This window comes from Protopterus annectens, chromosome 1.part1, assembly GCF_019279795.1.
Source record: "Protopterus annectens isolate FY-2018-M chromosome 1.part1, PAN1.0, whole genome shotgun sequence".
In the NCBI taxonomy this organism is placed as follows: domain Eukaryota; kingdom Metazoa; phylum Chordata; order Ceratodontiformes; family Protopteridae; genus Protopterus; species Protopterus annectens.
Window position 1 is genome coordinate 1,703,143,130 of NC_056726.1, and position 12,243 is coordinate 1,703,155,372.

At 33.7% G+C, this 12,243-nt stretch overlaps 1 protein-coding gene across 1 annotated transcript in view; it reads right to left on the minus strand.

The window, feature by feature from the left end:
- Positions 1 to 12,243, minus strand: part of LOC122811873 (uromodulin-like) — a 549,630-nt gene that overhangs the window by 271,407 nt on the left and 265,980 nt on the right. The window contains exon 3 of the mRNA XM_044084012.1: positions 1,826 to 2,077. Coding sequence (XP_043939947.1) covers positions 1,826 to 2,077 — 252 coding nt within the window. The remainder of the gene's footprint in view (positions 1 to 1,825; positions 2,078 to 12,243) is intronic.

Here is a 12,243-nt window from a genome sequence, read left to right on the forward strand (position 1 = left end):
AACTCTGATACTGTTTAGTTGCTGTTGTCAACAATGAAGCTCTTGCTTCTGCACTTTGTGTGGTATGGACTGTAGCAAGCTGCTTGCTGCAAGTGTATCAAGTGGTCTGCTATACTGTTTTAAATGTTGAAGGTTGTTTTTTGTCTATCTGTTCCTCTTTTAATGTTGAAGAGTACAGAAGCACAGATGACCTGACACTTAGGAGGGAGATGAAGAACACTGGATTACAGAAAACAATGGACCTTTTTTTGTTCTTTAATTAGAGTTGAGGGGCATTAGACTGAGGAGCAGCACTGGGTACTAATGATCTTGCTGCAGATCCTGCTACAGATCTGCTTACTGCTGCTGAATTTGCAATTCATTAAAAGTAACATTCAAGATTGGTCCCTTCAGTAACTCCTAAATTTAACAACCAATATATTCAATGATTTGTGACCAAATGCAACAACGGTTGATATTCTCTGCATTCTACAGAATACATGCAAACTGTATCTACCTATCTTATCAACTAAGCATATGTTGACATGGCACTCACTCCTCAATACATCAAAAACATGAATATCAATGCAATACTACCCATGTGTCAAGAAACAACCTCAACACATGAAAAAACCCTTTCTGCAGGGGGGGGGGGTCAAGACTCCACACATCATCCCATCATGTAGGAAGCTGCAGTTCCTACACCCCCTGCTAATTATGTGTACTAATGCTGAGATCAGACAAGATTGGGGAAAGGGAATACTCTGAAACTCTGAGAATTATACAGTCTTGCACACCTGTCGACCAGCCGTTTAGTCAACCAGAAGCAGACAACTAAACAGATGTCAACCAAACACACTGTTGACCAAACCATCTGCAGCCAGATAGATAGATAGATAGATAGATAGAGAGACAGACAGACAGTTGTGGCTTAATTAAGTTTCTGGACTCTTTACTGCTGCAGCAGTGGCAATGAAAGGTACATATTAAAGTTGGAAAAGCATAAATCTGTATTGTAAAATATTAACAACAGACACAAGTATGCTTTGCACCACTTAAAACTATCAGATTATAAAAGAAGATGGTAAAGATTAGAATTAAGTAATTGGGCTATTATAGCAATGAGGATACTTGAAATGTCTCAAAGACTAAACAAATTAACATCTTTATTTATTTATTCATTCATTTATTTATTTGTTTATTCATATAGGTAAGTGACAGATTACTTTGCAATTGGAAACCTTGATAATATGTCATTTTGAAATGTGTGCATCATAGGAAGCAAATATCCTCCCATTCATAACCCCCTTTTTCTCATTTTTGAACATGGGATAGAGGTGTCATATAAGCAGAGACCATCATCTAGAATTAGTGCTCACATTGGCAGGAGTCTAGCCCTGCCAGGGTTGTTCTTCCATACCACACATACAAATATGACTATTGTGAAATGCCTTAATGTGAATTGTATATTCTGCTACTGTCTGGGGATTAACTCTACTGCAGATTATCAGATGGACTGCAGCTATACCTCTTGAATCTCTCAATATTTAAATTTTATGTAGCTGATACTGAAAATGAATATTAGATCCTGTATTTTATTACAGTAAACATATTAAGACAGTACACAGCAATGATAAATATAGTTGAAAAAAGTTATTGTATCCAGACTTATTGCTACATTTAGAGAAAAAATACTTTAAATGACATTAATTGATATTACATACCCAATATATGCAACTGATATACAAATTATTTGTAGGGCATTCTAATATTGTTTTTGAATATCTCACATTGGTTCAGAATACGTTTTTAGCAGAACAAAGGCTAATAAAGAAGTAAGACTTACCCGTCACTGATAACGTTGTATTTTATTGGATCATTTGGGTCACTCCTTGGAGTTACATAGCAAGAGTCTATCTTCATAGAGAAGAGTTGTGGGTCTGGTCCCATTATACTTGCTCCAATATACAAGGGTGTGCCCACTTTTATCTGTATCGGCAGGTCAGATACCGTATATGGTCCTGTGAAGTTAGAATACTTGAACAGTTGCATTGTAAGGATATAGGTCCCAAATCTTACAACAGTTAAGCGGTCAGGACTGGAAAAGAAAATAAGAATTACTGTACTATAACACATATGTAGGAAAACATTATCAAAACATGCTACACCTTTAATGAAATGTGCAAAGTTAGTACTCAGTTATAGATAATTCAGTTTTTCAGCTACAATATACACAGCAGGCAGATTTCTGTTACAGGTTTTTGAATGCAAACCACAACTACTCGAGTAACTGAACTTTATTTTTGTATTCCTTCTTAGTGTTTTAATAGCTCATTGCAAAGTGTTTATGGATTGACTAGGCTGTTTCTTATTCAAACTAATGTCATATCTGATAGTTAAATGAATGTGTTTCCTTGCTTTTTATATGACCCAGGAGGACGGTGAATGCAAGTAGAAGCTAAGGTCATCAAGTATAATACTTCATTCAGCATTTTACTTTAATATATGCTGAGTATATTTTTCTTTTTCTGCATTGCTTAGATAACTTTTCAGGTGAATAAATGCATTGCTTACATTCAGTTTAAACATTCTTGTCAATGTATTTTTCTGTTTCAGCAAGCCCACATCTATTTAACTATATGTTTTCTAGGCATTTCTGTATTTGTGGAATATTGAACATTACAGATAATGAAAAAGATGGCATTTATATTATGTTATTAATTGAGGGGGTGACATGATGGTTAAGCTCTTCGCCTCATAGGCACAAGATAAAAGGTTTGATTCTGGACTTAAGTTATTGGCTAAGCTTAAAATGATATTCCAGGGCAGATAGCCTAGCATTTATCTATGAAACTATGGAACTATGATTGGGAATACCATAACAGAACATTTGAATACTCTTCAGTTTGTAAGCAAAACAATGAAGAACACTACATGCATACATACATACATACATACCTACATGCAAGTATTTCAAACATGGGCATTAATGCCCTTCTAGCTTGCCAGTATACCAAAACACTTCTTTCCATAATAAGGGTTCAGGCTGTTCCTAAAAATATCTAAACTAGTACTTGCTTTAATGTAATTTGGTAGTCTGTTCCATGCATCAGTTACTCTGTCAGAGAACCAATTAGTGCACTTCTCATTCCTATAGAATCTTTTAAATAGGTTGTCTGATGATTCTCTAGCACTTTTTAATAACCCCAAATACTCCCATAGGTAGTTGTCTCTAAAGATCCTATATACCTGAATAAGATATCCTCTTAGATATCTGTAAGAGACACTGTACAAGTTCAGATATTTTAGTCTTTCATAATAACTTAAATTTTCACACCCATGGATGCCCTTGGTATATTTCTGCTATACTCTTTTCCAGTTTGCTCATGCTTGTTTTCTTATAGGGTTTCCATATTGTTATTCCATACTCAAGTTTGAGTCTAATGTAACTAACAGACAGTGACTTCATCATTTTTGATTTCCTAGACTTGATAAATCTTTTTATATAACCATTTACCAGTTGGCTGGTATGATTAGAAAAACTCATAGCTGAATCTACCCATATACCCAGATTCTTAAATTAGTACAGTTTCAATCACTGTGTATTATATTAATATTCTCCATTCAATATATGTCTCTCAAATCTCACATGCTTAGTTTTTGATGTATTTATCAGCATATCATTCTCCTGTGCCCAAATGCTCAATTCGTTATTTTGCAGACATGCCTTATCTGTAACACATGAAATCAGTTTACCCAATTTCAAACACCTCAGATGAAAATGTTAGGTCTGAAAGATGTAATCTAAACAAGTAAGGGCCTAGGATAGAGCCCTCTGGAACACCCTGACTGTAACAAGGATTGCACCTGTCCAGTTGCTGTATTATACTTGCCATGTCTTATTTGTAAACCATGCAGTTGTCCATCCTGTCAAGAGTATATCAATACCTAGTTGTATTAATTTATTGATAAGCATTTTGTTTATTACCCTGTCAAATGCTGAAGTTAAATCTATAAAAATTACATTACAGCACAATTTTTCATTCATAGCTGTTATTACATTGTTACATTGTTATAGAACATCATGTTACAGGTGGTAATAAATCTATTTTCAACATACACATGCTGATATATGGTTTCAAGTCCCAACCTATTCAGTTCTGATGATAAATTATTCAGTATTACCTTGTCCATTATTTTTCCACAACCTGAAAGTAGACTTCAGGGTCTGTACGACTCTGGGTTTGTCCTACTCCCCTTTTCCTTAAAGACAGGTTTAATAAGTGCATGTCTCCAATCTTGAGGAATATCCCCACATTTATATGACCTAGTGAATAATAGATATAATGGTACCATAAGTTTTTGCTGAAGTGTTCTCAAGTGTTCTCAGGTCATTGTTACTAATTACGTCTCCTCCCTGTGCCTTGATTGGATCCAGTTTGAACAGTTCTTTTTCAATATAATCTAATTTGATTCCAGGATCTGAGGTTAACTAGATGTCACTAATACACTTTATTTCCCCTTTTTGTGAAACCAAACTGTTTTGCATAAGATTTTGTGACTATATCTATAATCTGTTGTGTCTGAGAATAAATTTTAGAATCTGCACACGGTTTATCAATTTGTGTGTCTTTACTCTTTCCACATCTTATGTATCTATAAAAATATTTCCTATTATGTTCAATATCTTTATATAATTTTTCTTCATATTTTTGTTGATCTTGTCTGACACAATGCTTAACCTGTTTGTCCACCTTGTTTATTTTAGTTTTCAAGGTTATAGTTCAACCTCTGTTCAATTTCTTATATTTTTTGTCTCATACCATAACCAGATATCTTGTTCTTATGGAAATATATCCACCTGATGTTGAATGCCTAGATCCTGATGTAAAACATTTTTTTGATTTTTTTTGCACTCAAACAATTTCTCTTTCAAAACTTTTTACATTCCATCCGCAGTTTTTCCACTGAACATCTCACTCCAGTTAGTTTTACACAGTAACTGTTTTGCTTCCATATGCTCTGTAATAAACCTTCTGTGCATTGGTTTAAATTTCAGTGTGGCAAAAGGATCTCGCACCAAATTAACCTTTATAACCTAATGATCACTGTACATCAACAGTAGTAAAACTTGACTTGAAGTAACAGTAATTTCTTTAGGAACACAAACAATGTGTAGTATGTTCTGTCCTCTGGTAGTTTTTTTTTTTTTTTTTTTTTTACAATCTGAAGCAATCGGTGGTTGTTGTTCCTGAATATACATTGTGAATAATTTCCTTACTAACATTGTTGAATCAATATTATTCCAGTCTGTTTCTGGTAAATTTAAGTCCCCAGCCACGATTATTTTTCCCTCCTGTGTTTCATGCAAGAAATGTATGAATTCCTCTCAGTCATCTGCACTTGACTGTTATTGTTATATGTTCCAGGGTTAGCTTTATTGTCACAGTTGCAAAGTCTATAATATTGGTGTTATCACTGAGCATAAAATAATCACAGGTCTCATAACTATCATTAATACCTGTCATAACACCTCCACCTGTTTTTTTGTTAGAATGTCTGCTACAGCAAAAACATTTATACCCAGTCAGAACTGATTTCCAGTCATTGTTCTTTAACCATGCTTCACAAACAATAACAACATCAATCTTGTGGGAATACAGCACATTTATTATTAATGCTCCTAACATTAACACCTATCAGAGAAGAATCACATGTTGCTGTAACTGTTAAATTTTCAACTTGACAAAAATCCTGCCTAGTGTTTACCAAATATTGCAAAATATCTGCTGCAAAAATTCTTTCCCTGATCTTAACAAATGCACACCATCCTGTCTGAATATGTGTGCCCAAAATTAGGCTTGGATGTTCTACACATTTCCATTTTTTAAAGCAAGACATTTTTTCTATGTAGGTATTTGCCCCCATTTTTTTTTTTTCATTCACAGTGACCTGACTATCCTTTCTATAGGTGATTTGTGAAACATTTGTCTTAACACCAGTACAAGCTATACTATCTAAGAGGGCTGTCAGTTCCCTACTAGTAGTCAGATAATCCTTGAGGATGACATCGTCTGTACCAACATGAATAAAAACAGATCCATACTTCCTTACATTAAGGCATTCCAAGGCTTGTCTCATATCTTCTGTGTTTGCTCATGGCAAGCATAACACTATTTGATGTTCATTATCTTATTTGCAAATATAACTATTAGTTCCTGTAATAACTGAATCTTCAATTACAAGAATATCTTTGTTGGCCAGCTGTGAGGAATCTTCAGCTTCTAATACAGTAATATTTGCTCTATCAATTGTTATAAATGATAGATTTTCATCACCATTAATCTTCTTAATCCCACTGTTTTCATTGTGTATTAAATTCTCATCCAACTGGTAATAGAAATCCATAGCTTGAGCCATGTAGTCAACATCTGTCTTCTTTTTTCTTACAGTAATGTTCTTTAATCCTTCCATATTCAGTTTTGAATTCTTCCTTTTCACCTGCCCCGTTGCCACTTTTTTCTACCTTCTTTTTTGGAAAAAGTATACCTTTTTCTGTAGATTGAAGGCTTTCTGATAGAAAAATATTATCATTCCCTGTAACCTGTGTGATACATAACAAAGCAGTGTCCTTTTAAGTATGTATTCTCTTTCCTTTACAGTCATTAATCAGTTTCTTTTTCTTCCTTGTTATTTGTTGAGAACTTCTTCCTTTCTTTCTTTTTTTTTTGTTTCCTTCTAAACACTCCAGATCCTCAGGTTGCTGAATACTTACATCCATAAATCCAGAGTTGTTGGGGGTATAGTCTTGTTTCATAGAAGTTGAATGATCTTTGCAGACAATAGAGGCATAATTTCCTAAATTGCCTAACATTATTTATTTCACTAGTCCAGTCATTAATGTATGAAACAACAGTTCTCCAAGCCATGCCAATTGCACAAGTGCTATTATCATCAAGTCTAGATTTACTTCTAATGATAGTAAGCAAATCATCCAACTTTTGACACGAGGAACACAGATTACCAGTTTTATCAGCTGTTACCTTTAAATATGCATTTATTACACTGTACAATATGTTTGTGCATAACAAATCGTTAATTGCATACTCATTTAAGGAATCCATATTCTGCTTCAAACAAATAAAATAAAATATTGTAAAAGAAAAGAATAATCCAAATCAGTGCCACATAATTCAGAGAAATTAAATCAACTTCTATGACAAAAAAAATCACAGGAGCAATATACAAACTAAATGCTAAAGTAAGTAAAGTTGTTCTGACTATACAAGTTATGCAAGCCAGACAAAAGTTGCAAGTCCTTTATGTCATGTCAGCAGTAGCATCTGCTCACTATTGTTAGCAGTCACACATCTTTTTAACAGTAAAGATCAATAAATCACAAACCAAGGTAGGATTGTTTAGATATGCTCAGTATTTTCCTGTCTCCAGTATGTGTGAATTTATAGCTGTCTATGCCCATTGGGGTGGCCAGAGCTTTCCTAAAACCTTGTCTTAAACCTATCCCTTTCTAACAACCAACAGTGAAATTAAAGGTAAAACAACAAAATATGAATCAAAGTAAATCTTATTAACAAGCTATCCCTTCCTACCTTCAAACAGTGAAAAACAGTGACAAATAAAATTTAAATTCAAATAAAATTCTCTTATCAGTCAACTCCACAGTAAATCACAAACCTCATATTTAGAGGTACTCTGAAACTATAGATAGAGTGAAATTTGCCTGGTATCTGAAGGTACTCAAAAACTAAAGGCAGTGTAAAATATGAATTATTTATTTAAAACAGCAGTACCTGTACTCCCTGTCAGAAATCTTGAATGTGGATCTTGTACTATGATATCCTGTCTGTGCTGCTTTTTCCAAAAATAAAGCTCACATATAAAGCAGGGAATCTATGACTTATTCTTTTGCACTATCCAGAAACTAATGTTACATGCATCATAATTAATTGCAATTAAGTTATTTAATATTTTGTTTCAGAACTGGTACAACTTCAAGCAGCAGAAAACATCCCTCACTTAAGTGTAATTTGTTTCAGCAAAGGAAATCATAGATAGTTATATTTATTTTATTCTTGCTTTGCAAGTTATATATCTCTGAATAACCTGGAAAGGTAGTATGTTAAAGTATTTAGATGTTGTTAGGGAAGTAGGTTAGAGGCTTATTTAGGGCATGAGAGCGAGAAAAGATGTCAACCATTCATAATACCTGCAAAATGTATTCCATGTTGTGTTTTCAGCACATCACCTGTAATTATTTGGATTTATTGACCTGATTCACAGTAATGCTAGGTAGCTCACGAAAGAAGTCTGAGGTTATTAGAATGTATACTGGTGGTATGCATAGTACAATAGTCTCATAGAGTTAATTGCTATATAGCAAGATGTCACTACTCAAAAACCAAAGCACAGCACGGTAGGGTGCTTACTTAGTGAGATATGGCATGTTAGCATACCTTACCATCTGGCTATTTCATGATCTGCTGTGCTCTGCTGATATGCAATGCTACAATTCATAAAAATTGTATATTACTGGGACATGACATAGGGGTAATAGTTATTACTATATTATTGTATTAAGGGAGTCTACAGCTGTGTGAACTCACAGGAGGAGTTCAGCAGCATCAATATTTGGGGTGGCTATATATGTGGGTGTTGTACCAGGTCTGCTTGCATCACAGGAAATTATGTTGCCAAAGGGTGTTCTACTTCACAAAGGATTGTATTTTTTGCTAGCTGCTCTGTTAGCTAAGCATCACATCAGAATGGAAAACAGATCTGTGTACTTTCATTTCCTCTACCATCTGTAGGAACACGGGTGCAGTCACAAAATGTACCTCATTGGGACTAGTATGTATGCAGCTAGTATAGTGTTTGTGAATCCTTTGTGTTCCTGGGGTATAATTGCATCACTGTGTATCTCTCTATAGGTCATAAAGAGTTTTGGTATGCAATTCAATTACATATCAGCTCTTCTCCATGAAACACAGTTTTCATGAATCTCACCCAGTATGTATTGCTATGATGACACATAACTTTCAAAGCTAGAATGAAAACAAGGCAAATGAATAAACTTGCAACTTAAATTTTAAAAGAAGGAGCATACTGTAATCAACTTACGCTTTAAAGTACACTACCAGTTTCCTTTAAAATATCAGCTACAACTTTCAAAGTTATTTTGAAATGATAAAAAATCTGCTCCATATCTGGAATTTGCTTTTGATAGAGGCATAGAGTCCCATGGAGTAGATTGATACTTGTACAACTGCATTACAGAAGTAAATTGTGAAATTAACGAATTGCATAATTCATTAGCAAAACTTAGAATTCTGTGTGCTATATGAAATAATCAGGTGAGAGACTAATTTTTTGGAGAGTTATATCTATCTAATGTTAAATTAAAGGAAATGCTGCCGGCAGAGTTAGAGAAATTACGGTAATGGAAACAGTACACAGAAAAGCTTGTAGTATGTAGCCTAGTTTTGTCTGCAGGGCTGTTAAAGTTAAAACAAATAAGGCTAGAGGAAAATGAGTCTCACTATTATAGTTAATTATAAGAACTGTGTGAGACATCTTACTGATATGTTCTACATGAGGTGTAGCCATAAGCATGATAAAGAAGAAATGTCTTAAAATTATCATGTACGTAAAAGATGCAGAAAGTCAAATGTATTTACTAAACAGCATAAAATAAAATCTGTATTTTTGTTGAGAAAGTGTACAACATAAGTAGCTTTTAGTTTTTTTTTTTTAATTCTTATTACTTACAAATAAGTCAAATAATGTTGCAGGAGACTCACTCTACTCCCAATACATTGCTAAACTCTGGAATAGTATACCCACACGAATAAATCTTACTGACAAACTCATAGTATTAAACCACTGCTTAACATCTTAACCAGTCCTGGTCCTGCACATGCTCATCTCAAGGTTAAGACTTTATTTTCACCACGCAGTGTACTCTACAAATACTCTTTTTGAAAAGAATACTCTCAATCTCTTATTGAAATTACATAATTTTATACATAACTGCTGCCTGCACAATCCAATAAGATTTACACGGGCTTTCTCTTTAGTAACTTCCACCTCTGTAAAATGTTAGAATGTATAAATATAGCTAGTGTGTATATAAATATAAAAAGAAATGTAACTGTTCTGTGTTAACTGGAATGTAGTAAAATGCAATGTAAGCAGATGAGCTTTTCTCCACAGCAGACCTCCCCTGAAAATGGCACTTCCCCAGTAAACAAAGATAAATGCATAATAAATAATCTAGGAAAAAAGTAGAGAAAATGTACATTTAGAGAATGTTAGATACCTATGAAGAGAATATATGTATGGTGTTAGAATTGAATCAGTTAAAAATCTATGAAGAAAACTTAGACATGGCATTTTGGAATCAACTTTGTGGTATAGTGTGATGTAACATCTACTCAGTTGTTGTATTTCTTTGTTTTTGCTTGATGAGTAGGTAGACTTATTTATCTATCTTTCTGAGTCACATCCAAGCAAAATGCAATAGTTCACTAGAATTGCCAATAAAGCAAAATACAACAGGTGTATACAAAGTTGTATATGTAAACATTACTGAACAGAAATAATATAATTGGACTTTACAGCGTTATGAAGTCTGGAGAAAATATTTACAAACTTCACTGTATGCATGTCATTTCTAATACAATATAAAAAGACCAGAGTTTCATTAGATAACTTATAAAAGTTCAAAAAATAATCATGGCTTTACTTTATAAGAAATATTTATATAACTGGCCTGCATCAATAAGTACAATTCCAAGAAGACAAAGATAGAAATTGTAAGCCAGTGAGGTACAAATAACTATTTTTTTCTGGTCATCATTTAAAACCATTTGGTGAGAAAGTTATTTCTTGTTAATAAAATAATAAAACATGCAGGATTCATACTGGAATAGCAAGTACATCAACAATTTTGGGTCAATGGAACTGTCAGAGGTCAGACACATTGAAAAGAACTTACACTGCAAATTCACATTTACAGTTGGAGTTTGGACTGTTTGCCAGGAGGTCTTCACATCCATGCAGTTCCTGCAATGTTACAAGTACATACTCCAGGGAATGTTTCAGTAGCTTTGAAAACTAGAACAGAGAATCATCTGAATGTCATGGAATATATAGGTGTAATAAGGACAAAACCTGAACCTAGTGAAAGGATAAACAAAATGGTTGTTGCTGTGAAATTTAGATAAACTCTGTACTTGTATTGATCTGAAAGCTATTAGTAAAAAGGTGGTATCCGCCATGCCAGGAGATAAATATTTTGTGTTCTTGCTACTTATCAGGGATTTTGGTAAAGAAATCAAGCCTGATGAGGAAAATTAAAAGGTGTGTATTGGGCTGTACATTTTTTGCATTACATTTATAGGAATAAGGAAACAGCCATTATCAACAGAGAAAATAAAGATTCCTTTTTTTTTCAAATAATCTTTTATTTTTTCCATAAAAAGAAAAATAAAAACAATGCATACAGTAGAAGAAAACATAAAATTGAAATTCAAGTAACAATGAAAGGGAAGTCAATAATAAAGAAAGAACATGATACTAAGACATGCATTGTTAACTAACTAATCCTATCCACTTAATATATACAACTATTTACACCAATAACCAGCCACCATGACTATGTGTAAAAAATCAGACCTCTTGTTTTGAAGGAACGTGGTACTCTCGTACATAGAAAAACTCTCGTATTAAAGAATACAAAACATATGGATAAAGAACCTTGTGCGCCTTAACATAATTTACTAACACAAAATCACTTCAAATAAGCTTCTCCAAAGTTTATTGAAGTAAGCTTTCTTCCTAGGACTCTTTATGATTAGCTTTTGCGTGGAGATATATTTAGTTGCCATCTCTTTAAATCCCCGCCAACACAATTTGCTGCGATCCAACCAATTAAATATGATGTACATTTTGATGAGAGAACATAAAATGATTAGAATATGTAAATGTATTTTAGATATCTTGGAAGGTGGGACATTTAGAATAGCCGTATCCTAAGACAGTGTAGAACTGTAGTAACCCATTTTTTTTAAGACGCACTTTAAGAGAACACCAAAGTTTATAAGAGTAATTGCAGTGCCACATAATGTGAAGTAGATCGGCTCTCGGGAAGGGGCAACAAGTGCAAACAGTAGATCTATTAGCATCAAATTTATTTAGTATAACGGGGGTATAGTAAGCATTATTGTTTAACATCAATTGGGTGTA